General features: G+C 48.0%; 1 protein-coding gene across 2 annotated transcripts in view; it reads right to left on the reverse strand.

The window, feature by feature from the left end:
* Positions 1-25,772, reverse strand: part of MORN2 (MORN repeat containing 2) — a 241,183-nt gene that overhangs the window by 50,006 nt on the left and 165,405 nt on the right. For both annotated transcript variants that reach the window (XM_085612314.1, XM_085612313.1), the window contains exon 4: positions 14,816-14,952. In XM_085612314.1, coding sequence (XP_085468440.1) covers positions 14,816-14,952 — 137 coding nt within the window. The remainder of the gene's footprint in view (positions 1-14,815; positions 14,953-25,772) is intronic.

Raw genomic sequence — 25,772 nt, forward strand, 5'->3', positions numbered from 1 at the left:
ACAGCATCAAACTGATTGTGCCCAAGTGGGAAAATAATGCCAAATTACATTGTTAACTTTGATCTAAATATACATGCATTGCCAATGTTAGTTCCACAAACTTTCTGAGTAAGAACAAAGATTCCAATATTATACCTCATACCAAAATTGCACTGATTGTCTCCTCCATAGGTTCTCTATTATAGAACACCTCACTCTTCATAGATCACTATTTGAGACCATTTGTGGTAGGCTTACCTGCCTTTAATTCAGCGGTAGTCGTGCTGGAGTGGCGGCTCCCAATGAAAAAAAAGAGAACCGTGGGATTCTGCGCATCTCTATTGTTTAGCCCCTGGATGGGCCAGGTCCCGGGGGGAAAGCGACCATTAATGTAAAGTAATGGCGGGATCTCATGGACCCCTGTGCCCTGGGGACCGCCACCTCCCTGGGGCTAATGCAAAAGAAATCAGGGGGGCCTCGCGGACCCCCCAGGCCCCACCACCCTGGCCAAATTAAATTTTTTAAATGAGAGGGTGGCCACACGACCCCCCTTACCGGCTGTTCTCGGCCTCAGAGACTGCCACCTCTGTGGGGCAGCCCCTAATACAAGAAAGAAGGGGGATGCAGGTCTTCCCTCCTGGAACCGTAGATGGCCCTGGGGACCGCCACCACCCAGGGCCGACTCCTGTTATGTCCTGGGATGCTCAAAACCAGGCCTAGCTGTTTGCTGTGGCTGGGCGAAAGCTTTACCGCTCCCGCCACACCAGAGCAAACGCTCGGCTGCCAGCAAACGAGAGGTCAGAAATGCTCTTGCTTGCTGTAAGCGTAGAAGATTTGTTTTCATACACAGGGAGCTGCATGTTTAGCAGCTCCCTTTGTTTGAAAGCAATGTTGGATCCCGCAAGAAGCAGGGAGCATACAGCAACCGCGGGGCCTTCAGTCCCATCCATCAGTCCCAATGGAGAGTGGGTGCCCTGGGGGACTCAAAGAGAGATGAGCAGGACCCCAGGACTGGGGTCTCTGGACCCGAATTAGGCCCATGGATGGGGGCCACGCAGCCCCCTCCCCAGTTGCAATAGCCGGGCCCCAGGGGATGAGGTCCCGGGACCAATATCTGCCTGGTGAGGGGAGCTGTGCAGCCCCCTCCCCTATTACAAGTAGTCAGGCCCCAGGGGATGGGGTCCTTAGGGCCGAAATAAGCCCATGGAGGGCCCCAATCCCCCAGTAGTATTTAATTATTTTTTAAAGGCTGGATCCCGGGGATTGGGTCCCCGGGGCTGAAATCAGCACAGGGAGGGGGGCTGAGTGGCCCCCCTTCCACTATTGCAAGTAGGCCAGGCCCCAGGGCCTAGTGCCCTCAGGCCAATAACGGCTCGGGGAGGGCCCCCCTCCCCAGTAGTATTTAAACATTTTTTAAAAGGTCAGTCCCTGGGGAGGGGCGCATGATTCCCTCCACAAATGTAAACAGGTCGGGCCCCTGAGGGATGGGGTCCCCAGTCCCTAAATCGGGCCAGGGAAGGTGGGGCAATGTGGCCCCCTCCCCTAATAAAAAAGAATTTACATTTTTATAGACCAGCCCAGGTGAAGTCACCTGAGGCCCAGGCCTCTTTCTTTACCACTCTGCAAAGGGGCCTTCTGGCGCACTACATGTTGGGGGGTGAAGTACCCTTTGTTGCTGAGGGCACTAAGGGGCCATTAACCCCTCCTGTTACCTCCAGTAAGTCCCACACAGCAGGATTGCTGAGAGGTCATTGGAGGCCCTGCTCCCTTTCTCAACCACGCTGGAAAAGTAACTCCTGGTGCACTACTGGTTGGGGGATTAAGTCCCCTTGGATGCGGAGGGTCCTTGGGGGCCAAGAACCCCTCCTGTTACCTCCAGTAAGTTCCACATAATGGGATTGCTGAGAGCTGGTCAGATGCCCTGCCCCCTTTCTCCACCACTCTGCAAACGAGCCTCCTGGCGCACCACTAGTTAGTGGATGAAGTTCCTTTGGATGTGGAGTGTTCTTGGGGGCCAAGAACCCCTCCTGTTACCTCCAGTAAGTCCCACACCGCGTGATTGCTTAGAGCTGGTCAGAGGCCCCGTCCCCTTTCTAGACCACTCTGCAAATATGCCTCTTGGCGCACTACTAGTTGGGGGATAAAGACCTCTTGGATGCTGAGGGTCCTTGGAGGTCAAGAACCCCTCCTGTTACCTCCAGTGAGTCCCACACACCGGGAATGCAATGGGTGGGCCGAAAGCCCGGCTCCCTTTCTACACCACTCTGCAACTGTAACTACTAGTTAAAAAACAGGGACATTATAGTTGGGAAGTAGAATTAAAAAATATATATAAATTCAGCAGTTATAGTTACCGGAGCTAACTATACCGTACACCCCGCAATGCACTGCTTAAGACCTCACATATCACATCACTCATGACATGGTCAATGACATCACTGATGGTATCACTGACGACATCTCAAATGACATCACTGATGACATCATACACAGAACCACTCACACATCTACTTACTCCTCCATACAAACTCTTATATGTACATTCACACACCCACACACACAAACACTCTCACACATACCCATTCACAGACCTATGCCAGTACTCACACACCCACGCACTTCTCCATAAAGCCACTCACACAATCATTCACTCACTCATTAAGCCACTGATACAACCAGTCACTTACTCTCCCAGCCACTCACATAGCCATTCATTCACCCACACAGTCTCCGCACACAGACTTATTCACCTATACAGCTACTCATACAGCCGCTCAACACAGCCACTCACTCACCCATACAAGCACTCAGACATTCACTCACACATCACACCAACACTTACATACCCATTCATACATCCATACAAGCACTCACATATCTGATTGCTTACCCATAATCACACAGACACTCACTCACCAATACAACCATTCACACACAAACTCACTTAAGGAAACACTCACTGAAAGAGCCACTCACCCATACAGCCATTGACACACTCATGCACTCAGCAACATAGTCACTCACACACTCACTCACCCACTCAGCTACTCATATACCTACCTATACACCCATACAGTCACTCAAATACCCATACAGTCACTCAAATACCCATACAGCCACTCACACACCCACAAAATCACTCACGCACTCCTTCACACACCCATACAACCACTCAGATACCCACTCACACACCTATAGACTTAATCAGAAATCCACTCACTCACTCATACATTCACTAATGCATGCACTCACATACCTGTATAGCCACTCACACACTGATACACAGTCACACACCCACTCAGATCACACATGTTAGAGATAGTATCACTCATTAGTAGCACAACTAGTATGCTAATCTAACTTTTGCAGTAGGTTAGTATATATGTGAGTAGATGTATGGGTGTATAAGTAGGTGTGTGAGTAACTGTGTGGGTGAGTGAGTGGGTGTGTCAGTGGTTGTATGGGTGAGTGAGTGGCGGTGTGAGTGGCTGTATGGGTGGGTGAGTGGATGTGGAAGTGACTGTATGGGTGAGTGAATGGGTACCAGAATGATTGTATGAGTGAGTGACTAGCTGTGTAAGTGGCTGGATAAGTCAGTGAGTAGTAGTTTGAGCTGCTGTTTGGTTAAGTGAGTTGGTGTGTGAGTGGCTGTATTGTAGCATAGGTGTCTGTGTGAATTGATGTATAGGTGAGTGTGTGGATGTGTGAGTGCTTGTTTGGATGTATGAATGGGTATGCTAGTTATTGTGTGGCTGTGTGAGTGAGTGTATGAATGCTTGTATGGGTGAGGGAGTGGCTCTGTTGAGAGGCTGTATGGGTGAGAGAGTGGATGTGTGAGTGGCTATATAGGTGAGTAAGTGGGTGTGTGAGTGGATGTATAGGTAGATAAGTGGTTGTGTGAGTAGCTGTATGAGTCAGTATGGCGCTCTGTGAGTGGCTGTATGGGCAAGTGACTGATTATTTGAATAGCTGTATGGGTCAGTGAGTGGATGTGTAAGTGCCTGCATGAGTGAGTGAGTGGTACAGCCTCGCAGGAAGTCCTGGTGAGAGGAGAGAATTTTGACTGCCACGGCTCGGGAAGACAGAGAGCACAGTGAACAAGAAGCGGATGTAGCGGAGAGCCCGCCAGTAGAGGCTGAGATAGGAGGCATCAACAGGGCAAGTAACCCCAGGGGCACACGCTTTTGGGGCGGTCGGTTCCTCCGCTGCACGCCCCCCCCCCAGCGGGCACTTTGTTCACAGCGAATCTTGCCAAGTGATAGCCGTGAATGCCCTCGGCGCAGCAGCTCGTGATGGGGCGCATGCGAGCCAAAATGAAGCAGGGACCGCCGCAAACTGATGCGCTGGACTCTCCGCATATGAGGGAGGATGCCGAAATTGAGCCAGCGTCTGCAGCGCTGGTAGCCAAAATGGATTCCGTTCTCGCAGCTATGGAGAGAATAGGGACCGCGCTGGAACACACCAGGACGTCCCTGGAAACGTGGATCGACAAGGTCACATCTGACTTTACGCTTCTGCATGCAGACCACCGAAAACTCACTGACAGGGTTGCCGCTCAAGGTCAAGTGCTCCAAGATCTCCAGCCGGTTACCCCCAGTCACGCAGCTGCATTACAAGATATGATGGAGCGGATACATGCCCTAGAAGATAGGGCGGAGGACGCAGAAGGGCACTCGCACCGCAATAACATCAGAGTGGTGGGATTGCCGGAAGGTGAAGAGGGTAGGCGCCCTGAACAGTATATAGAGAGCTGGCTGCGAGACATAGTTCCAAAGGGAACACTGTCAAATCAGTTCGCGGTGGAGAGAGCCCACCGGGTGCCAGCCCAGAAGCCTCAGCCAGGAGCCAGGCCACGTCCGTTCCTGTTCAAACTCCTCAACTACATGGACAGGGACGCGGTACTGCGTGAGACCCGGAAAATGGAAGAACTATCAGTAGGTAGCAGCCGCATCATGCTTTTCCCTGATTACACCGCCCTGGTACAACGCCGTAGAAGCAATTACACGATGGTGAAGCAACAACTTCGAGAGCTGGAGCTCCCATACTCCCTACTGTTCCCCGCCAGGCTACGAGTGGTAGCAAAGGGTAAAACAAATTTTTTCAACTCACCTGCGGAGGCATGGGACTGGCTGGAAGAGTCGGGTCTTTGGACGGGGAAGCGGCCACAAGATCTGGATAACGGGGAGGCTACTGACAGGAGAAGCAGGCGTCGACCACGCCGCAGGGCACCTCGCGGAGCAGCGGCCAGAACGGTGGCCCCAAGTCCAGAGAGGATGAGAAAGGAGCGGCAAGAGGTACTGGAAGCGGTCACAACTCTTGGTACTCCGAACAGCCAAGCCTATCGGGAGCCTTCTACGCAACGCACGGTGGTGTCGAGTGGAGCGTCGACACCATCGACCGCATTTTCTGAAGAACTTGGTATGCCGGTGGTTACTCCGCAGACGGCGGATGATATCACTGGATGAGAAGACCGATAATGTGAACATTGCAGACGTCTGCCTCACGCAAGTACTATACTGAGGGCTGTATTGGATTGTGTGGGATGTGGAAGGGGCGGGAGGGGTACTGGCTGGATATCGTGTGGGTTTCCTGGTGGGCTGCCGTTCGGGCTCTGCCCTGCTTAGGTCAAAACGCCTGGAGTGTCCTCGAGGGGGCGGCCCTTACCAACATGTAACTGCTCCACATGGGCGCTTGAGGGCTGTAGTCTTAGCAAGCTGGGATAATGGGTTCCCGAGTGGCGCACCGTATGCCTGGGAAATGAGGGGGATGGTCACGGCGGATTGCTTATTGCGCACACGCCCCGCCAAGGCCACACACTGACCTAGCCCCCTTTTTTTTCCACATGCATGGGCACATAGTTTGGACGGATAGCTTCGAGATGTTCGCCCGTACGTTCTGTTTTTACTAGTTCTTCAGTTGTTCTGGTTACCACAGACCGGCTTACATGTACCCGGGCGTGCCCGGTACTTACAAAACGGCACCCCACCCCTGGCCTCACAGCAGATTACACACCCTAGCAATGGCAAGAGTTAATATAATCACATGGAACATACGCGGTATGCACACACCCGCACGGAGATACTCCATATTCGCTTATCTTCAAAGACACTCAGTTGGTATTGCCTTATTACAGGAGACACACTTAACACAGCTGGAGCTCGACCGACTGCGTAGGCGCTGGAGGGGCCAGGTGTACGGCACCATGTACTCCGCACACGTTAGGGGCACACTCATTTGCGTGAAGGCAGGCGTCCCATTTGCTAGCACAGACACGGTAGTAGATCCGGTAGGTAGATACACCCTGGTGCACGGAGTGCTTAACGGGCAGCACATATTGTTGGCATCCATCCATGCTCCAAATACCTGTCAAGTGACATTCCTGGCGTGGCTATCGCAGGTGTTGACTCCGTATACTGGCCTCCCCTAGCTACTGGGTAGTGACTTCAACTCAATACTCGACATACATTTGGATAGATCCCCCCCCCCTCCGGGTCACGTCTGCGAGGTCCAATGCACAGGCACTTGCGAACTGGCTCTCGCACTGGGCACTGCTAGATGTGTGGCGGGTCCTCCACCCAGTAGACCGTGTTTACTCCTATTACTCCGCTACGCACGACCTGCATTTCCGACTGGACAGGGTGGTGGGGTCCCAGTCTCTACTGCCATTAATCGAGGCCCCGGAATATTTAGGTCGGGCACATTCCGATCATAACCCCTTGCAGATCCACATCAGCTGGGAAGCCGATAGGCCCCCTATCCCCACATGGCGCCTACAGCCTAACGCGTTGGAAGACCCCGAGTTCCGCTCGTCACTGGGGACGGCAATCCTGACATTCTTCGAACTTAACGAAGGCACGGCAAGTAGCGTGCTGGTGGAGTGGGACGCCCTCAAAACAACAATCAGAGGTCATTGCTTAGGTGCCACCTGGAATGTGCGGAAGCAACTGTCGACAGCTATTACTCGCCTTGAATCCCAATTACTGCAATTCGAAAGGGGGGGAGAAGGGGGAGGTAGACAGGCGAGCTGCCTGGAGGACCTTCAGGCGCAACTAGCGGAGCTATTAGAGCGGCTGCGCTGCCATAACTATGCAGCACATACAGCCCGCTACAGCAGACAGAGCGGGCCGCTTACTCGCTTGGCTGCTGAGGCAAGATAATACCCGTGCTCCGATTGCGGCGATACGCACAAGGCAGGGAGATATGGTGTATACGCAAAGAGAGATTCACAAGGTCATGGTGGACCACTATGCACAGCTGTACCGGTCCCAGGTACATTGTTCGGATCTCGAGCTAGGGGGATTCCTGGAGAGGATCCAGTTACCTGTAGCTTAGGCCGAGCACCAGGAGGCGCTTAACAGCCCCCTCACCCTAGAAGAGATAGGAGAGGCAGTTGCATCCCTGGCATCCGGGAGAACACCAGGGCCGGATGGCCTACCGGCCGAATTCTACAGAGCCTATCGGGAGTCCTTGGTGCCGCAACTACACACGCTCTACTCAAAGGCACTGGAGGAAGGCACGCTTCCCCCTTCGATGTGTGAGGCGTATTTGGTGTCCCTGCTGATGCCAGACCGAGATCCGACAGCCTTGGGGTCTTATTGACCGCTGGCGCTTCTTAATGCCGATTATAAAATACTCGCCAAAGTCCTGGCGGAGCGTTTGGCGCCAGTGGTCTCAGCCCTCATCCACAGTGACCAAAACGGGTTTGTGCCTAAGCGGAGTATGTCCCTGAACTTGCGGAGATTCTTTAGAGTTTCGGAAGAAAGCATTAAAGAATGGCCAAAAGCGGGTTGCCTAATGTTGGACCTGGAAAAGGCCTTTGATTGTCTGGAATGGAGGTACTTATCGACGCTGTTGCAGCGCTATGATCTGGGGGCAGAATTTTTACAAATGGTAGGCCTCTTATATAGAAACCCCACGGTACAGTTGAGGTTGGGCCCGTACATATCTGAAGCAGTGCCGGTGGGCAGGGGCACTAGGCAGGGGTGCCCACTGTCGCCACTCCTGTTCGCATTAGCGATTGAACCGCTGGCGGCAGCACTTCGCGCTCTGGTGGGAGAGGGTATACCGCTGGGGGACGCAATGCATCAGGTGTCATTATATGCGGATGATCTGCTGGTGTACGTGAGGGATATCGAGAATATCCCAGCCCAGCTGGCTCTTATGCTGCGGGATTTTGCAGCTGTCTCGGGGCTTCAGGTAAATGCCAGCAAATCCTGTCTGTATGCGTTCAGAGGGGGAAGGCAAGATCCGAGATACACTCTTAACGGAACGCGAGTGGCGTGGAAAGAGGGCACCTTCCGATACTTAGGCATACAGATATACCGTCAACCGCAGGACATTTTTGACAGAAATTTGGGTAGAGCTGTTACGGCTATCAAGGCACAGATGCTTTTCTGTGGCACATTGCCGCTGACAGTCACGGGTAGGGTGGCATTGTCCAAAATGGTGATCCTTCCCAGGCTATTGTACTACTTTGACAACCTGCCAATATATATACCAGCGGCCTTTTTTGCTGCGTTCTCTAAGCTGCTCCGAGATCTCATCTGGGGGAGTAGCCGCCACAGGATGTCACTGGCGAAATTATATCTACCCACGGATCAGGGGGGACTGGCGGCGCCCTGCTTCGAGCATTACTACTTAGCAGCGCAGCTGCAATGGATAGCCCGCTGGTTTGCAGATAAAGGTCGGGACTGCACGGCACGGCGACTGTGCTGCCCCCATACTCTCTGGAGCGGCTTCTCGCGCTTTTTCATCCAGCTGTCAAACACGCGACGCCAGCGCCACTCCTCCTAAAGGTGGCGTACAAATGTTATCGCAGAAGTCTATTTATCACCAGAACTCTGATACCTTACGCACCTGCGTTACCATTAGAGGGCTCCCCCAGTGGGGTATGGACACTTACTCCTCTAGCCTTGACATGTTGGAGGGATGCGGACATACAGACTCTAGGAGATTTGTACCGGGATGGCTCGTTGGCATTGTACGACTCGTTGGTGGAGGAGGAGGGGCTCCCGCCAGGGCAATTCCTTATGCACTGCTCATTAGTGGCAACTTTGACCGCTATATGGGGGGACATGTCCACAGAGCCAAAGCAACATCTTACCATACAGTATCTCCACGTTATGGGACGAGGTAGGCATCTGGTCCGCTGGTTTGCAGCGTCTCTACGCACACATGCAGGGATCACATTAGAACCACTCCGACACAAATGGGAGACTGATCTAGGGAGGCCATTAGAAGACAGGGAATGGGAACGGGTATTGAAGGGACCAGTGTGCATCCCCAGGAATATGAGGCTCCGACAGATTCAGTTGTTTATCATACACAGGGCATACCTTACGCCGGAGGCTATCAACAGGTACTTCCACCGAGTAGATGCAGTGTGTCCCAGATGCATGGAACCTGGGGTGGGGCTTGTCCACATGCTATGGAGCTGCCATAGGATATACACTTATTGGAGCATGATCAGCGAGCTGCTACATATAAGTACCGGTCGTAGCTTGCCCTTTGAATGGGAGGTATATCTACTGCACCAATTTCGTAGAACCCCGGCCACGAAGGTGACATCCTGGTTTCTGGATCTGTGAATAACGGTTGCAAAACGGTTGCTTACCAAAAGATGGAGGCGCAGGACCCCCCCACGTGCAGGCGTGGAGACACTTGCTCTATGCCTGGGCCAGGTCAGGAGGGACCGCCATTAGAAGGGAGGAAACGTTGGGACTAAGGAAGGAACCAATAGCTGCTCAATGGGAAGGTCTACTCCAGGCGCTCCAGAGGGTTGAGGAGGAACATACGAGGGGACAACCTAAGAGGAGAGGCGTGGGTCCAGGGTAGGCACTGGAGTCTGCAATCGGGTGTGGCCGTGTTGATTCATATTTTATGTTTCATGTTCCATGCATGTATTGATTTCGCATCACTATCAATGGAGAAAAGGATAAGGGCCGCTATAGGGGGATAATAATCTATCTGTCATGCTGGACGAGGTTACTGGGGAAGGCAAGATGAGGGGCGGAATGGGGACACAATCACTAGCGCCGGTCTGAGTTGGGATCGTTGGGATTGTTGGGGGTTAACTGTTTTAATTCTGCTATGTTTGTTTGGAAGTCCATATGGCACTAACGGAAGGACTTATACACTGGACTCTCGACACTAAGCAGTTCCCGAATAGGGATGTATTCCAGACACAGCAATAACTGAATGCTATTCTTATGTTTAATCTGGTGCGGCGGCTGTGTCTTGGACGGGTATAAGACCCAACATGTATGCGGTGAGAACCTGTACTTATTGCGTTTAGATGTCACCATGTATGGAGTGTACACAATTCATGATGTCTTTCAAGTGTCTGTAAATCTTCGAAATTTCAATAAATAAAAACTGATATAAAAAAAATAAAAAATAAAATGAGTGAGTGAGTGGTTGTGTGGGTACTTGTATGGATGGATCTGGAAATGGATATGTGAGTGGGTGTGTGGGTATGTGTGTATAAGAGGCTGTATAAGGGTGTGAGTGGTTCCGTGGATGATGTCCTCAGTGATGTCATTTGAGATGTCATTAGTAATGTCACTGACCATGTCATGAGTGATATAATATCTGAGGTCATAAGCAGTGCATTGCGGAGGCGTAAGTTATAGTTAGCACAGGTAACTATAAATGCTGAATTTCTATGGTTTTGTTCGAGTGAAATCTGAGCCTAACTATAATGTCCCTGTAACCCTTGTTTTTTTTCAGTGAAAAAATCTATATATATATATAAATATATATATATATCAGGCTCTGTGGGGATGTCCAAAAGCGAGCTGCACTCGGACACAAGACAGCTTCTCCCCCACACGAAGCTTAATTCAAGTATGGACAGTCACTCTCACCAGCTCCGTGGCCCCCTGTATTTCCATTAAGCTTCGTGTGGGGGAGAAGCTGTCTTGTGTCCGAGTGCAGCTCGCTTTTGGACATCCCCACAGAGCCTGATGTTAATAGCGGCCGTCCTGCCGCTGAGCTTGCACCACCCAAGAAATACAGGGGGCCACGGAGCCTGGATACACAAGGCTCATGAAGTGGGACACAAGACTTGGATTGAGGACAATTGCCCTGCACCGGAATTGGCATCAAATTGGAGCACCTCCATCCAGGAAAAAATTATACACTACAGCTCCCAGAAAGCAACGCACCTTTGATCAACCAATAGCGTGCGATATCGCTGAATAGGAAGCTGTGGATACGCATGTGCTCTGGGACCGCATCACCCTTGAAAAAGAGATCTTCTCGAAACGGTTCGGGTGCAGTCAAGTGCTTTTAAAGAACTGGTGAGAGTGACTGTCCATACTTGAATTAAGCTTCGTGTGGGGGAGAAGCTGTCTTGTGTCCGAGTGCAGCTCGCTTTTGGACATCCCCACAGAGCCTGATGTTAATAGCGGCCGTCCTGCCGCTGAGCTTGCACCACCCAAGAAATACAGGGGGCCACGGAGCCTGGATACACAAGGCTCATGAAGTGGGACACAAGACTTGGATTGAGGACAATTGCCCTGCACCGGAATTGGCATCAAATTGGAGCACCTCCATCCAGGAAAAAATTATACACTACAGCTCCCAGAAAGCAACGCACCTTTGATCAACCAATGGCGTGCGATATCGCTGAATAGGAAGCTGTGGATACGCATGCGCTCTGGGACCGCATCACCCTTGAAAAAGAGATCTTCTCGAAACGCGTCGGGTGCAGTCAAGTGCTTTTAAAGAACTGGTGAGAGTGACTGTCCATACTTGAATTAAGCTTTGTGTGGGGGAGAAGCTGTCTTGTGTCCGAGTGCAGCTCGCTTTTGGACATCCCCACAGAGCCTGATGTTAATAGCGGCCGTCCTGCCGCTGAGCTTGCACCACCCAAGAAATACAGGGGGCCACGGAGCCTGGATACACAAGGCTCATGAAGTGGGACACAAGACTTGGATTGAGGTCAATTGCCCTGCACCGGAATTGACATCAAATTGGAGCACCTCCATCCAGGAAAAAATTATACACTACAGCTCCCAGAAAGCAACGCATCTTTGATCAACCAATGGCGTGCGATATCGCTGAATAGGAAGCTGTGGATACGCATGCGCTCTGGGACCGCATCACCCTTGAAAAAGAGATCTTCTCGAAACGCGTCGGGTGCAGTCAAGTGCTTTTAAAGAACTGGTGAAAGTTACTGTCCATACTTGAATTAAGCTTCGTGTGGGGGAGAAGCTGTCTTGTGTCCGAGTGCAGCTCGCTTTTGGACATCCTCACAGAGCCTGATGTTAATAGCGGCCGTCCTGCCGCTGAGCTTGCACCACCCAAGAAATACAGGGGGACACGGAGCCTGGATACACAAGGCTCATGAAGTGGGACACAAGACTTGGATTGAGGACAATTGCCCTGCACCGGAATTGGCATCAAATTGGAGCACCTCCATCCAGGAAAAAATTATACACTACAGCTCCCAGAAAGCAACGCACCTTTGATCAACCAATGGCGTGCGATATCGCTGAATAGGAAGCTGTGGATACGCATGCGCTCTGGGACCGCATCACCCTTGAAAAAGAGATCTTCTCGAAACGCGTCGGGTGCAGTCAAGTGCTTTTAAAGAACTGGTGAGAGTGACTGTCCATACTTGAATTAAGATTCGTGTGGGGGAGAAGCTGTCTTGTGTCCGAGTGCAGCTCGCTTTTGGACATCCCCACAGAGCCTGATGTTAATAGCGGCCGTCCTGCCGCTGAGCTTGCACCACCCAAGAAATACAGGGGGACACGGAGCCTGGATACACAAGGCTCATGAAGTGGGACACAAGACTTGGATTGAGGACAATTGCCCTGCACCGGAATTGGCATCAAATTGGAGCACCTCCATCCAGGAAAAAATTATACACTACAGCTCCCAGAAAGCAACGCACCTTTGATCAACCAATGGCGTGCGATATCGCTGAATAGGAAGCTGTGGATACGCATGCGCTCTGGGACCGCATCACCCTTGAAAAAGAGATCTTCTCGAAACGCGTCGGGTGCAGTCAAGTGCTTTTAAAGAACTGGTGAGAGTGACTGTCCATACTTGAATTAAGCTTCGTGTGGGGGAGAAGCTGTCTTGTGTCCGAGTGCAGCTCGCTTTTGGACATCCCCACAGAGCCTGATATATATATAGATATATATATATATATATATAGATATGTATATATATATATATATATATATATGTATATATATATATATATATATATACATATATATATCCCCCACAGATAGAAACTTAACTCTATTGGATTCACAGAGAACTACCTATTATGCTTTATTGTCCTTGTGATGGGGACTGGGTAATGGATGATCCTCACTCACTGAGTAACTAAATTCAAACGTCAACATCTTTACAGTACTGCTCACATCTACAGGATCTAGAACACAATGAAGAATCTTGGGAGGGACTACCCAGTCCACAGTCTTTGATTCTATCTTGAAGGTAGGCTACTCATAGGTTTACAAGTGTCTTTATCTGCAACTTCAGCCTACAAGCAACACAAGCTTGCCTTTAAAGAGGGTAGTTGTATCTTAACAGGAGGTACCCTTGGGCACCATATTCAGTTGTCATCTTACATGGGTTCATGACCTCCAGCTTCTATTCCTACAAGCAACTCGAAGCCACATCTAGAGCAAATCACCATGCCTCAGAATGAAAACGACCTCAATACATTGCATAAAGTACCTTCACCAAGCATCTTTTGCTACCTTGAAATATGCGTGACAACTTTGTGAGTGTTAGCACACCGCACATTGGTTTCTCACAATATTGCGGTATTCCAGATTCAAACCCACAGCAACATTGGGCAAAGGACACACAATAATAATAGATCCAAATGCAATCCCCAAAGGACTTTTTCTCCATAGATGTTGGAATGTTCATTAATATAAAAATCAAATTTGGGAATAAGGAGCACATCAGCTTTTGAATTTATCCACAAGTGAGCACCATCACCTAGCTGGGAGGCTGCTCAAGTCTACAGAGTCTAAGTGGAACTCCCTGGGAAAACTGTTGGCTCAATATTACTTCACCTTTTAATATATGGGTGTCCGACTCAATCTCTGTTATTCAAAGGGTGCTCAGCAAGGTAGTCGAGTACAAGAACAGTATCACATCTTCTGATTTTCAATATAAAATGGGAAAACCCAATTCATTCATAAAGTCAAACCATTGTAAATTCGTAAATCTAGTTGCTAGAAGTTGTTTTGCACTGACATTGCCACAAAAATGCTCCTCTGCTCTATAAAGAAAATACAAGGAGGGAGAATAACCTAGTCGTTCATGACTTTCGTTTTCATACTTTTAGGCGGGGGTAGAGTGCAGTCTCTGCTGAAGTAATGCCAGGATCACATTGGCAGGAGGTTACCAAGAGTAATGAGGACCCCCAAGAACTAAGGTGTGAAAATGAAGTAGTAGATCTAAGCATGGTCTTTGTACAGGTTAGGGCAGTCGAATGGCCAAGTTTGAAAATAAGCCAACCAGCACGCACAGGTGCAGTAGGAACTCAAGTAACAAAAGAAAGATACTTGTAAAAAAGTCAAAATGAACTCTTTGAGATATAATCTGCCTTGTGAACATCACTGATTACGAGTTAGGAGACCACCTGGGATACCTGCGAAGATTCACAAAAGTAAGATGCCTTTTAGCCCAATTAAATAAGACCCAAAAGTAGGGAATGAGGTTGGAGCACAAAGCAAAAGTCTACAATAAGCAGAGGCATGAAGCCGCTGTCCTCTTTTACTAGATGATGATAAAGGCAGCTAGGCTCTCTGCAAATGGGAGTCTTAGAGCATGTAGCAGTATATATTCTTTTACGTACTTGTTCTCATTAAAATTGCCTATGTACTTTGCTCCATTGGGAAATGTGTAGGTCCCTCTTCCATGAAATTTGTTGTCCTTAAATTCGCCTTCATAAACCGCTCCTGAAGGATGTCCAAGTCGCCCAGGGCCATTCATCTATATTAAGGAAAAAGGATAGGAAAACAGCTTCAATAAATCACTTTAAATCATTCGTATATATGTCTGAGCTTCTACACAATATCATTCGCAAGTAAATTCAAGAAAGTAGTAGCAAATTTATGGCCAAACTCAGATGTTGTGGACACTTCTTCAGATGCTCTGGAGCATTCTTAGTAAAGCTGGTACCGCATGTGCATTAAAGAGTCTTTTAATAACAAAAGAACCCTCTGTAACCCTAGGTAGCATCCCCCGCATCAATATTTAACTATAATACTGAACCAGGTTCAAGGAGAAAGAATGATGGAAACAGAACCAGAACCAAAAGCAAAGACTTAAGAAGAGATGTCATTAAGAGGGGTATCTGGGCTATCCAGGAAATCTGCACCACATCTTGAGGGCACTGCATAACTTGTATGATGTGTCTGTCCTGAGTTTACATTTAATGTCACACAAGGTTTGTCCAATTAGTTAGATATAGTAGTCAAAAAGGAAATAAAGAATGAGTCATTCCATTTCTACTTAAGCTACAAACAGAAGGGTAAACTTTGTTGTGAATATTCTAAATGTGTTTAGATCACCAGTCACAAACCTGTCCTATGGTAATCTGGTAGATGTTACAAACGTTCAAAGGTAAGTGTTCACAACAACCTTGCCTTCAAATGCCTCCTTCCAGTCTGAATAGATTAATGAATCTTACATCATGTCTAGGAACATTGTGAGGAAAAAATACATTCACTGAGCTGCATCACACCCAGTATAGAACTTCAATCAAATGCTCGTAGGGTGCTCAACTTGTCCATGGTCGAGAAATATAAAAGTATTTCTAACATTAAGTGTTATGGGGTTTTAGTACATTAATATAGACATTGGTACAAGCGTACAAATTAGACTAAAGTTTCTTTTGATGTTACTCACCGCCCTACCTCCATTGAAATTATCAGGATATTAAGAAAATAGCCATTCGTTATAGGACTTTCTGAATTTGTTATGGTTAGCCTCGCTAAGCAAGTCCCTAGTCAGAGCTTGAAAGATTGGATTGCCATACATAGAAAATTCTTACTAGACAAAGTGCCAACATGGTACCAAAGTCATCATCTTTGTGTTGGCCTGAAAACTCGCTGAATGGGATCTATCCCTTCCAACCTGTACGGGACTATTCTTACATGGAGCACTTCCATCCTATTCCCAAAATATGATGCTGAATAAATGACGAGAGGTTTGTTTATATATTTACTAATGTTTGGTTCAAATACCATCAACAGTGCCACAAATCTCTCTCTCATGCACCCATTTATTTTGTCATACTTACTGCTACCCATCATGACATCACAATCCATAATTCACCGGGAATCAACTTTACCTTAACTTGGTCACGCAGTTACTGGGAATGACAGTATGAAAAGATCTTTATGGAAAATAATTATGACACTTTCTAAAAAGAGGGGGACGAGGCAGAGTATTTAAATTCTGGTCTAAGAAATGTAGTAAAAATTACTTTTCTGGAAATCAAAAAAGATCTCATAGAGTACGGTGTTTAACCACAGTAGTTTGCAGATAGTCAGAGGGCTATTCGTCCTGCTGTAGTGGAGAGCCAGTAAATGGAAAGGCAAAACTGAGTTTACAATAAAAGGAGAAGCAGCATAATGGGGGTCGAGTTCAGGGCACCATCAACTAGCGAGGTAGAAAAAAGACAGTGCTAAAGGAATTGCAGGTACGGAGGAAGCAGCAACCAAGTGCGATTATATTTTATTTTTATTTGATGCGTTTTTATATAGCGCGGACTTTACCCGAAGGTGTCAGAGCGCTTCACAATAAAGGAAGTAAAAACAAACTTTGGGACAGCAGATGATTCTTGTGATTCTATGGTGCATGCACACAAAGACATGCAGTGTATCACAAGGACAATCCTCTACGCCCAGCGGTACCAGGGCCAGTATTCAATATGTGTACAATGTGCAGTGGGTCTCATTTAGTAAGTTGAAACCCCATATATTGTTTGGGGAATCCATCAATCCATGTATTCATTCAACAATCCAGAAATGAGTTATTGGTTAAATTATATATAAATAAAACAAACGACTAAGAGGGTTTCTGTTGCTGGACTATATTCTCCAAAATATATGCAATAGTCAGCATGACAATATGTACAAATTGCCGATGACGCAGTGCTCACGTTAGTGCATAAATATATAAAACATATACACAAGACACTATGCAGACCCATTGATTCAATACATGATTTTGAAAAGGTACGATTGTAAATTATTGCACATTCATGTTGATCACACTTGACTTGAGACGCAAGGGGGGGAGGAGAGGGGGGGGGAATGTCAACATTTCTACCCTAAGTGATTAAAAGGGTCTGTTCAGATCAAAGATTACAACACTTACCCATGTTAAGCAAACACTGATTTGGCTCAATTGTGTAGGAATATGGAATAATCCTCAGAACCCTAACACGAGGGTCATTACAAGTATAAAAGCTTTTTACTTAGTCCAAACAGGGGAAAAGTCATTGATAACAGCTGTCTTAGGCCTACTGAGTATCAATTATTGTCCCCATAAAGTATCGGTAGCTTGATAGAACTAGGCTGATAGACTGCATTCGAGATCGCTATGAATACTATGGGGCCGATTAGGATGAGTCCGTCCGTCACCCTAGCGGTGCTGGGACCGGCCGCCAGTGGAGCGGTGGTCCCGCACCTGCAATTAGGATGCCACCGCCACCGTGGCGGTGGCATCCTCCATTCCCAGCATTGTGGTGGGCAGTGCCTACAGCACCGCCCGCCACAATGCTGGGAATACACTATGTGCATTGTCATGCACAAGGTGACAGGCACCGCGAGGGGCGTACCATAGGTACGCCCCATGTGCACCCCCCACCCCACCCCCCCAATACCCTGCTGGCCCGCAACGGGCCCCCGAAAGCAGACTCCGCATGGCTTTCCATGGCGGGGTCTCCGCCATGGAAAGCCATGCACCGCTGCCCATGCTAATATGGATGGCGGTGTCTAGCAGACACCGCCACCATATATAGCCCCTTTTCCGCCTGGTCGACCGGCAGAAAACCAGCGGACGGTCTTTCCGTCCGCCGGGGTCCCCCCGCCACACTAATATGGTGGGGGGAAATGGGTGGCGGGCGGGGAAGGATGTAGGGCGGATCGCCACCGCCATGCGGGCAGTGGCAATCCGCCCTAAATCCAAGCCATCCACTGTCCTCGGTCTAGAGAACCATCGCAGACCTTTTCTTGAAGTCGGTGCTATCAAGGAGTCAGCAATTATTTAATAATTGGCCACATCATTCCTTGTACCAGCTGGTGAGGTTCTTGCCTTCTGTCTGGCAATTGGCAACTTCCAAAACCAGCACAGTTGGTTCCTAAGACAGGCAAAAGAGGACTGGCCAGCTTGGAAATGGAAAGTCCTCTTTTGCAGTTTATTCTGCTATAACACACCTTTTTGGGCGGTTCCTTGCACAATTCCCAAGTATTTCTGTAAACATTAATGGCATTTAGGTAGGACACACAAAAAACCCAAAGACCATTCAGCACATGGTTCACCAGCTTCTGAAATGTAGCTGGGTGTTCTTTAACTTGAAGGGCACTGCTAGATACTCCGGTGTGGACAATGCAAATGTCTTCTTGGCTCCAGGCGCCAGGGCGATTTGCCAATTGCCACCTGTCAAATTAAATGTATAGAGGTACCTTGAGTCTTCCAGCTTATAAACACGCTTGTTATTTATAGGATGGGCATCAATCTTCGTAATAGGTTTGAGATCCCTGAGAGTCCCCAAAGACATGAAGTTCCATTCACTCTTGCGTTGATACTTCCACAACTGGCGAACCTATGGACTGTGATAGTGCTAAATGACTCAGCATCTCTACTTTTATGCACCATTGGGCACGGTTGGAAAACCTGTAAATTTGGCTCTTAAATGTCCCTTGCGCCGCAATCACATTTCTTCCAATTAATACACAATTGAGTTTGGACACAATAATATAGCCGATGAATCCGATGAGATGGTCGCAGAGAGTAATATAGTTTTGTTTGATAAGAAACCACTTAATCCTAAAACAATAACCCTAGAGGCCAAACTATTACTTAGTTAGACAAACAGGGGAGTACATTCAATTAAGTCTTTTGTTATTTAAAATACTAAAAACTCCAAAGTCACTGCACAAACTACATAGTGTTGTCTTTGCCAGGTAAGGTAGTGTCCTGACTCATCAGATAAGGCTACAAAGGGGCCCAGATGTCCTTTGGCTTAGCAAATTGTGGGAGAAAGGATACATAAGTGTCTTTCGTGTCATGACAGAAAATCAGATATTTCAACTGCTCATGGAAGCAAGGACATAGACCTCTTCCCCAACCCATCACTATACATCTCGTTGCCAAAAGTAAGATAACTGCGGTACACTAGAGCAGAAGGAATGTCGCGTAAATTACCCAGTACAGCCCTCAAGGGATGGCACAAGGGCCTCCTTATCAGAGGTAGCAAAGCAAAGATCATTTCTCAGAAATTCTCCACCAGAGAGCAGCCCGAGGAAAGATGAAGAAAACACACTTCTGAAACGTAGCAGTGCCAGCATCTGGTGTCATCCTTCAAACGCTTTTCAGCTAATCCTTGGGTGTACAATAGACTTCATGTAGAGAGTAGAATCTGAAATGTACTATTCCACACCTTCTGTTGCTGGAGAGCTCTCCAGGTTGAGCACAGCAAAGAGCCCACTGTCCATCAGGAATTATGGACTCTCTGCCCATTTCCCATTTGCCTTTAACCACTATTGTGAAATGAACGGTTTCATCCTGCATGGACTAATACAGTCTGGCTTCCAGGAGCAAAAGAGTAACAAGCTGAAATGGTTGTGGGGAAACTACGGATATAGGACTTAACATGCAGCTCAGAGTTGGTATTGCAGAAACATGTCAAGCGGTGGGCTATGTGTGCTCTCCATAACTGACGGTAGGTTTAAAATCCCGCCTTCAGAGAAGATATTACCCAGGATTCTGAAGCCCAACTTCGATAGTTGAGTTTTGACTTTTGAGTCAAGGGAGGGCATGAGAGGTTGTCAACTACAGGCCAGATTGAGGGTTAAAGAGTTACTGTTCCTGTGCTCTTGATTATGCTCGTCCAAGTCCAACCAGTGCAGGCCACCGAGAAAAAAATCTCAATGGCTGCTATCGGGGCAACATAGGATCACAAACAGAGGGTAAGGGTATGTAGTATAAGCTTTGACTGCCAGGTGGTGGTGGGTGGAACCAATGTGCCTGAGCATAAAAATATAATTTGAAGTCATGTGATGTAAATCTGCATATGCTGTAAGGTAAAGTTAAAGTTGTCCACCAAATAAGAAGTTGTTTCACGGCCCAAGCTAGTCTGATCATTAGAGTTCTAAGCGAAGAATTGACGAGCTAATGAGTGAGGAATATTGAGGAACAGCATCTGCTGCAACATTTGGATTGTAGAATGGCGTAGCAGGCGTCTTGAAAATAGCAATGTCCATAGAGTATGAGGAGTATGAAGCAAGGGATGTGTGAGTGTTCCATCTGCACACCAGTTGCTTCTCCGAGTTCCTGGTCAGATGAGTTTCCTTGAGCAGTGCCACATCAAGGCTATGGTCGATGTAAATATGCAAAGACTTGCCTTGCTTTATGCGGGCAATTTAGTCCACAGATAGTCCAAGTGAGAAACTGAAATGTTCACTTTGTATTGTTATCTTGCATTTGAATATGTTTAAATATGTTTAAATCTGACACAAATTTCCATGTAGTCGCAAAAACAGGTGATTTGGGGTCCTTGAACTATGGAAAGGAACAACAAATCCTCTAAATCCCTCTTAACTATTAGTGTATAATCATAAACAGTGAAGAAACTCTTTCCAATTTTTCAGAATAAACTGTTCATCAATATTCCACGCATCAATCAGGAAGCACAAACTCCAACCGCACACAAGGAAAGCGCAAGACTAAGCACTCTGGCTAGTGTAGAAGCGAGGGGCCCAGCTCACCCTTCATCAGGGAATAGTCCACCTACCGCTTCCCAGAAAACAGGGTGGCAAGTGCAAATGCCCCGCCTTCAATCCCGCTTGGACAACTGCAACACAACACTTAATGGAGGCCATGAGACAAGGATACCACCTACAACGGACAACTCCCTGGAGGAACATCCTTTCCAATGGGCGCACCAGTCTAACCACTCTAATCAGAACACTCAGCCGTGAACATTGACCAAGCTCATATCGGAAAACATGCAAACCGTCACTTTGACAACAACATCATGGTATTCACACCAGAATACACTTCTCATGGGAGCATGACACTCTAAATAGGGTAAGTATCCTGCAAGTTTTGCAGCACATCCAGGAGCTGGCACATTACAGAAGAGACAACCTGATACAGGTACAATTCAAAACCCTGAGTGCAACACTTCGAAAGAATCAACAACAGCCACCTGAAAAAACAACGCTCTTGCCCAAAAGATACTATCAGAAAAGGCTCAATTGGCTAGCTGGAGGATCCGGGAACAGGCGCCAGAACAACAAAAGGTACCTGCACATGCTGTTGGGATGCTCCAGTACAAAGATAGAGCAACAGCAAGAAAGGAACATACTAAGAGGTATCCTCTCAGTCCCATCCAGCAACGTCTTTCCTAACCTGAAAATACAGTGCGCTTTCTCTCCAAAGAATCCTATTGCAGCACGCAGAATAACTGCTGACCCGCAAGCTTCACACCACACAAGCGACTGGGGCTGGCTAACTGCCAGCCTGGCAGGGATGCTCTAAACCCATTCCTAGGATTCAGGGATCAAATAGCTTCAGCAAAGCCTCTACTTATCATATCATGGAATGTATTCAGGCTCAAGTCTACCATAAACAACACTGAAGCTTTGAACTTTATGCAGAGGAGTGACCGGCTAGGTCTACAGGAAACCTGGATAGTCACAGTTACTCATTCCGGGCTTTGTAGAATTCCAGCATCCGGACAAAAACACCAACTTATTTGGTAGACCATCTGGAGGTCTGTCCATCTACATTAATTTGGCACTAGCAGTAACTGCAGTAAACATCCACCTAATTACGGATATGGTACAGGCCGTATTACTGCTAGGCTGAAAGCTGAAGGGGCACACAACTCCTATTCTGCTAATAAAAGTGTACTTCAACTGTAGGATCGGCAAGATGAGAGAACTTGTAGGGACCCTGAAGGAAATAATTCACACCTACCCCACAAGTGAGACAATAATAACTGGTGACTTTAATACCCGCAACATAGGGGCCAAGTACCCGCATAAACTCCCTGTAGATCACGTAGGCAACGTCTTACACACATTTCTTAACACACATCAATTGAAGTCTGTTAGATTTGGGGGTCTCTAGTTGGCACAGGTAGGTACTTGTGACAAATAGGGACCCTTGCCTCTAGTCAGGGTAAAGGGGAACACTCCTAAAATAATCCCTGCTCACCCCCTTGGTAGCTTTGCACGAGCAGACAGGCTTATCTCAGAGGCAGTGTGTAAGCATTTGTGAACACATACAGTACTCAAGTGACAACACTACAGATGGACACCACACAAGTTTTATTTATATAAAAAATAAGTATTCTTTATATAGATTTATCACAAGACCATAAAAAACAAAAATCCACAATACTGTTACTTTGGCTTAGTTCTTTTTAGATCTTAAAATGCGACACTTTGAGTCAATGTACATCTACATGTGACACGCAGGGCAACGAAAGTGTTGCAACGGTGGTGATGCGTTGATTCCTTACTGCGCTTCCGGGGCGGTGCGGTGAGCAACGCCATGATGCAATGAAATTTTGGTGCAAAGAAATAAAGATGTCGTCTTCTTTGATGCGGCACGCTTCTCCAATGTTGCGAGAAGTCTCGAATCGATGCGTCAGCTGCAGCGGCGACACTCTTGTTCCGTGATGCAACGACAGCGGCTTTGGCAGCGACACTCTTCTCCGATGAAGCGAGACGCTTCCGCTCGATGCGACAGCTGCAGCAGCGACACCCTTGTTCAGTGATGCGACGACAGCGGCTCCGACGGCGGCACGCTTCTCCGTGGATGCGAGGCGCTTCTGCGGTGCAATGCGACAGCTACAGCAGCAACACCCTTGCTCCGTGATGCGATGGCAGCGGCTGCGACGCGCTTCTTCTTCGGTGCGAGACGCTTTCAGCTCCTAGCAATACGCAGTCCCTCAGAAGGCCCAAACAACTGCAGGCACTTTCAAAGAACTCTTGGGGAGCTGGGGGTTGAAGTCTGTTGTCCCTTAGACTTCAGCAGGAGGCAAGCTCTTCTCCAAAGCCCTTGGAGATCCTTCACAAGTTGAATGAAAATGCACACAAAGTCCTTTCTCCTTCTTTGGCAGTCAGGCAACCACTGCAGGCCAATCCCCCAAGCAGCACTTCAGCTTAGGGATAGTCTCTCCTTAGTTTCTTCTGGTTCCTCTCCTCAGCAAAGGTTTCTTGTTGTTGTCCAAAAGTGATCTAATTCTCTGGGGCTTGGGACCCCTCTTTTATACTAAGTTTCTCTTTGTTCTCTGAAGGCAGAGAGGCCTTTGCCTAGTCCAAACCAGTTCTGGTCAGTCCTGGAGCACTTTGTTTACATGACTCCTTCTTTCCTTTCAGAGAGCAGGGCACAGACATCGGACACACCACAGGAGGTGGAGCCAGCATTGTGGAGGGAACGCACAGCCCTATGCAGGTCCCAGGTGCAACTCCTCCCTCCCATCTAGATGCAGATCTCTCTATTCACCACTGGGCTGACTCACCCTGTCTCCTGGAATCTCCCAGCCTTGTCACTCAAACTCCAGACAAGGAATACACAGCCTAGCAGAGGCAGGTTTGAATGGTTAGAGAAGAAAATACCTACTTTCTAAAAGTGGTATTTTCAAACACAGAATGTTAAAACCAACTTCACTAAAAGATGTATTTTATCATTCTGAGTTCAGGCATACTAAATTCGAATTTCCATCATGTTCCCTGAGTCAGTTAGGATTATAGGATGTAATAATCAAACTGCCCATTCTGGCCTATGGAGAACATGTAGCCATGCAATAGTGAAAAACAAAAATGGCTGTAATTCACTATTAGAACATGCCACACACACCAGGGCATGTCCTACCTTATACTTACAATGCACCCTGCCCTTGGGCCTACCATAGGGGTGTCTGATATAAAGAAAAGGGAAGGTTTAGGGACTGGAAAGTGGGTGCACTTGCACAATCAGCATGACAGTACCAGACGGAACGCAGGCTCTGCAATGGCAGGCCTTAGACACACTTTTACAGGCTGCTTCCGTGGGTGGCACAACCAGTGCTGCAAGCCCACCAGCAGTGTTTGGATTACCAGCCCTGGGCACTCCTGGTGCACTGTACTAGGGTCTGACAGGTAAACCAAACCAACCAATCATGGAATCACTAATTCATACATCAATTTACAATAGGGAGCACTTGCACTGTGGCACTGGACAGCGGTGGCACAGTGCCCAAAGCATCTAACACCAGCAAAAACACATGAGGCAACAGCAAAAATGGAAGGGAGACCCAGGCCAAGGTGCCAGGTCTAACAAAGTCAGAACAAGACGATCTCCCATCCACAATAAGGCCAAAGTCATACAAAAACTCCTCAACACTGGACTACATGTTTATGAGCAATCGCTTCGTGGACCAACTCTCAGCAGCAGTCCAGTGTTCATCTTCAACTAACCACTGTTATATCCTTGCAGCCACTTAGCCCCCATATTCCAAACACTCTGGGCTACCCCACTGTGGAAGACATTCACACACTTCTCCGAAGAGATGGGAATAAAAATCGATACCTTGTGTCTAGCAGATTGGAAAAGCCACTGGCAGTCAAAGAACATTAATTGTTCTGGTGTGAATTCATCCTCACGATGGCTACTATTATCAGCACTCTTGCACCAACTGCTTCAAGGAAGACCAGCCAGCATGAACCTGGTGGTGCTACCTCTGTCAACGCTACAGCGTGAAGGTGAAAGAGACCAAAATAACTGTGAGGCAGGCAACCTGCCCCTATAAACGTATGGGGATGGAGGAGCTTCACCTCAAATTTGAAACAAGAAAATTACACAACATGTGTGTATGGCAGCACAAAAAACAATACAAAGACTGGCAACGGCTACATGTTTGCAAACTCCTGAAAGTTAGGCTGAATTCTAGAGGTATGTCAACAACCTCAACGGGCACCCCCATGACAGACGCAACGGTGTCCCAGCTGACATATGGATCAAGCATGTCCAAACACTCTACTGCATGTCCTCCTCCAGGGTCAGTGTAGCCAACTGTCCAGCACCATGTGACAGCACAGCGCAAGACCACCCGCACCCTAAAAACAGGGTATGGCATACAACTAGCCCACAACCAACTCCAACACACAGGGACTGCAGTCACATGCCTAAAATCCTCACGAACATAAGGTGGAACGAGGCCCTGACCCGAACAGGCCCACCTATTTAAGGAGGATTACGCATTCTGGGCCTCCCTTCTCACTGCTCTTTATCAGCAAGGTAGTGTAGATGCCACAGACCTCGAATCTTGGAAGGGTTCGATTCTACACCCTATACTCAAAAAGGGACATAACACAGATCTGACAAACTACAAAATTATTGCGCTGCTGGACACTGAAGTCAAGGCATATGTAAGCCTACTATTAAACGATCTAGACACCTGGGCCAGAGGACAAGGCATTCTGGCCATCTATCAATCATGCTTCAAGGAAGGGTCTTCTAATATGGATAACATTATAACCTTAGCTTCCTTGGTCGAGCAGGCCACCCAGCCGAATAACCACCCC

The sequence above is a fragment of the Triturus cristatus genome, chromosome 6 (assembly GCF_964204655.1).
Source record: "Triturus cristatus chromosome 6, aTriCri1.1, whole genome shotgun sequence".
NCBI lineage: Eukaryota > Metazoa > Chordata > Amphibia > Caudata > Salamandridae > Triturus > Triturus cristatus.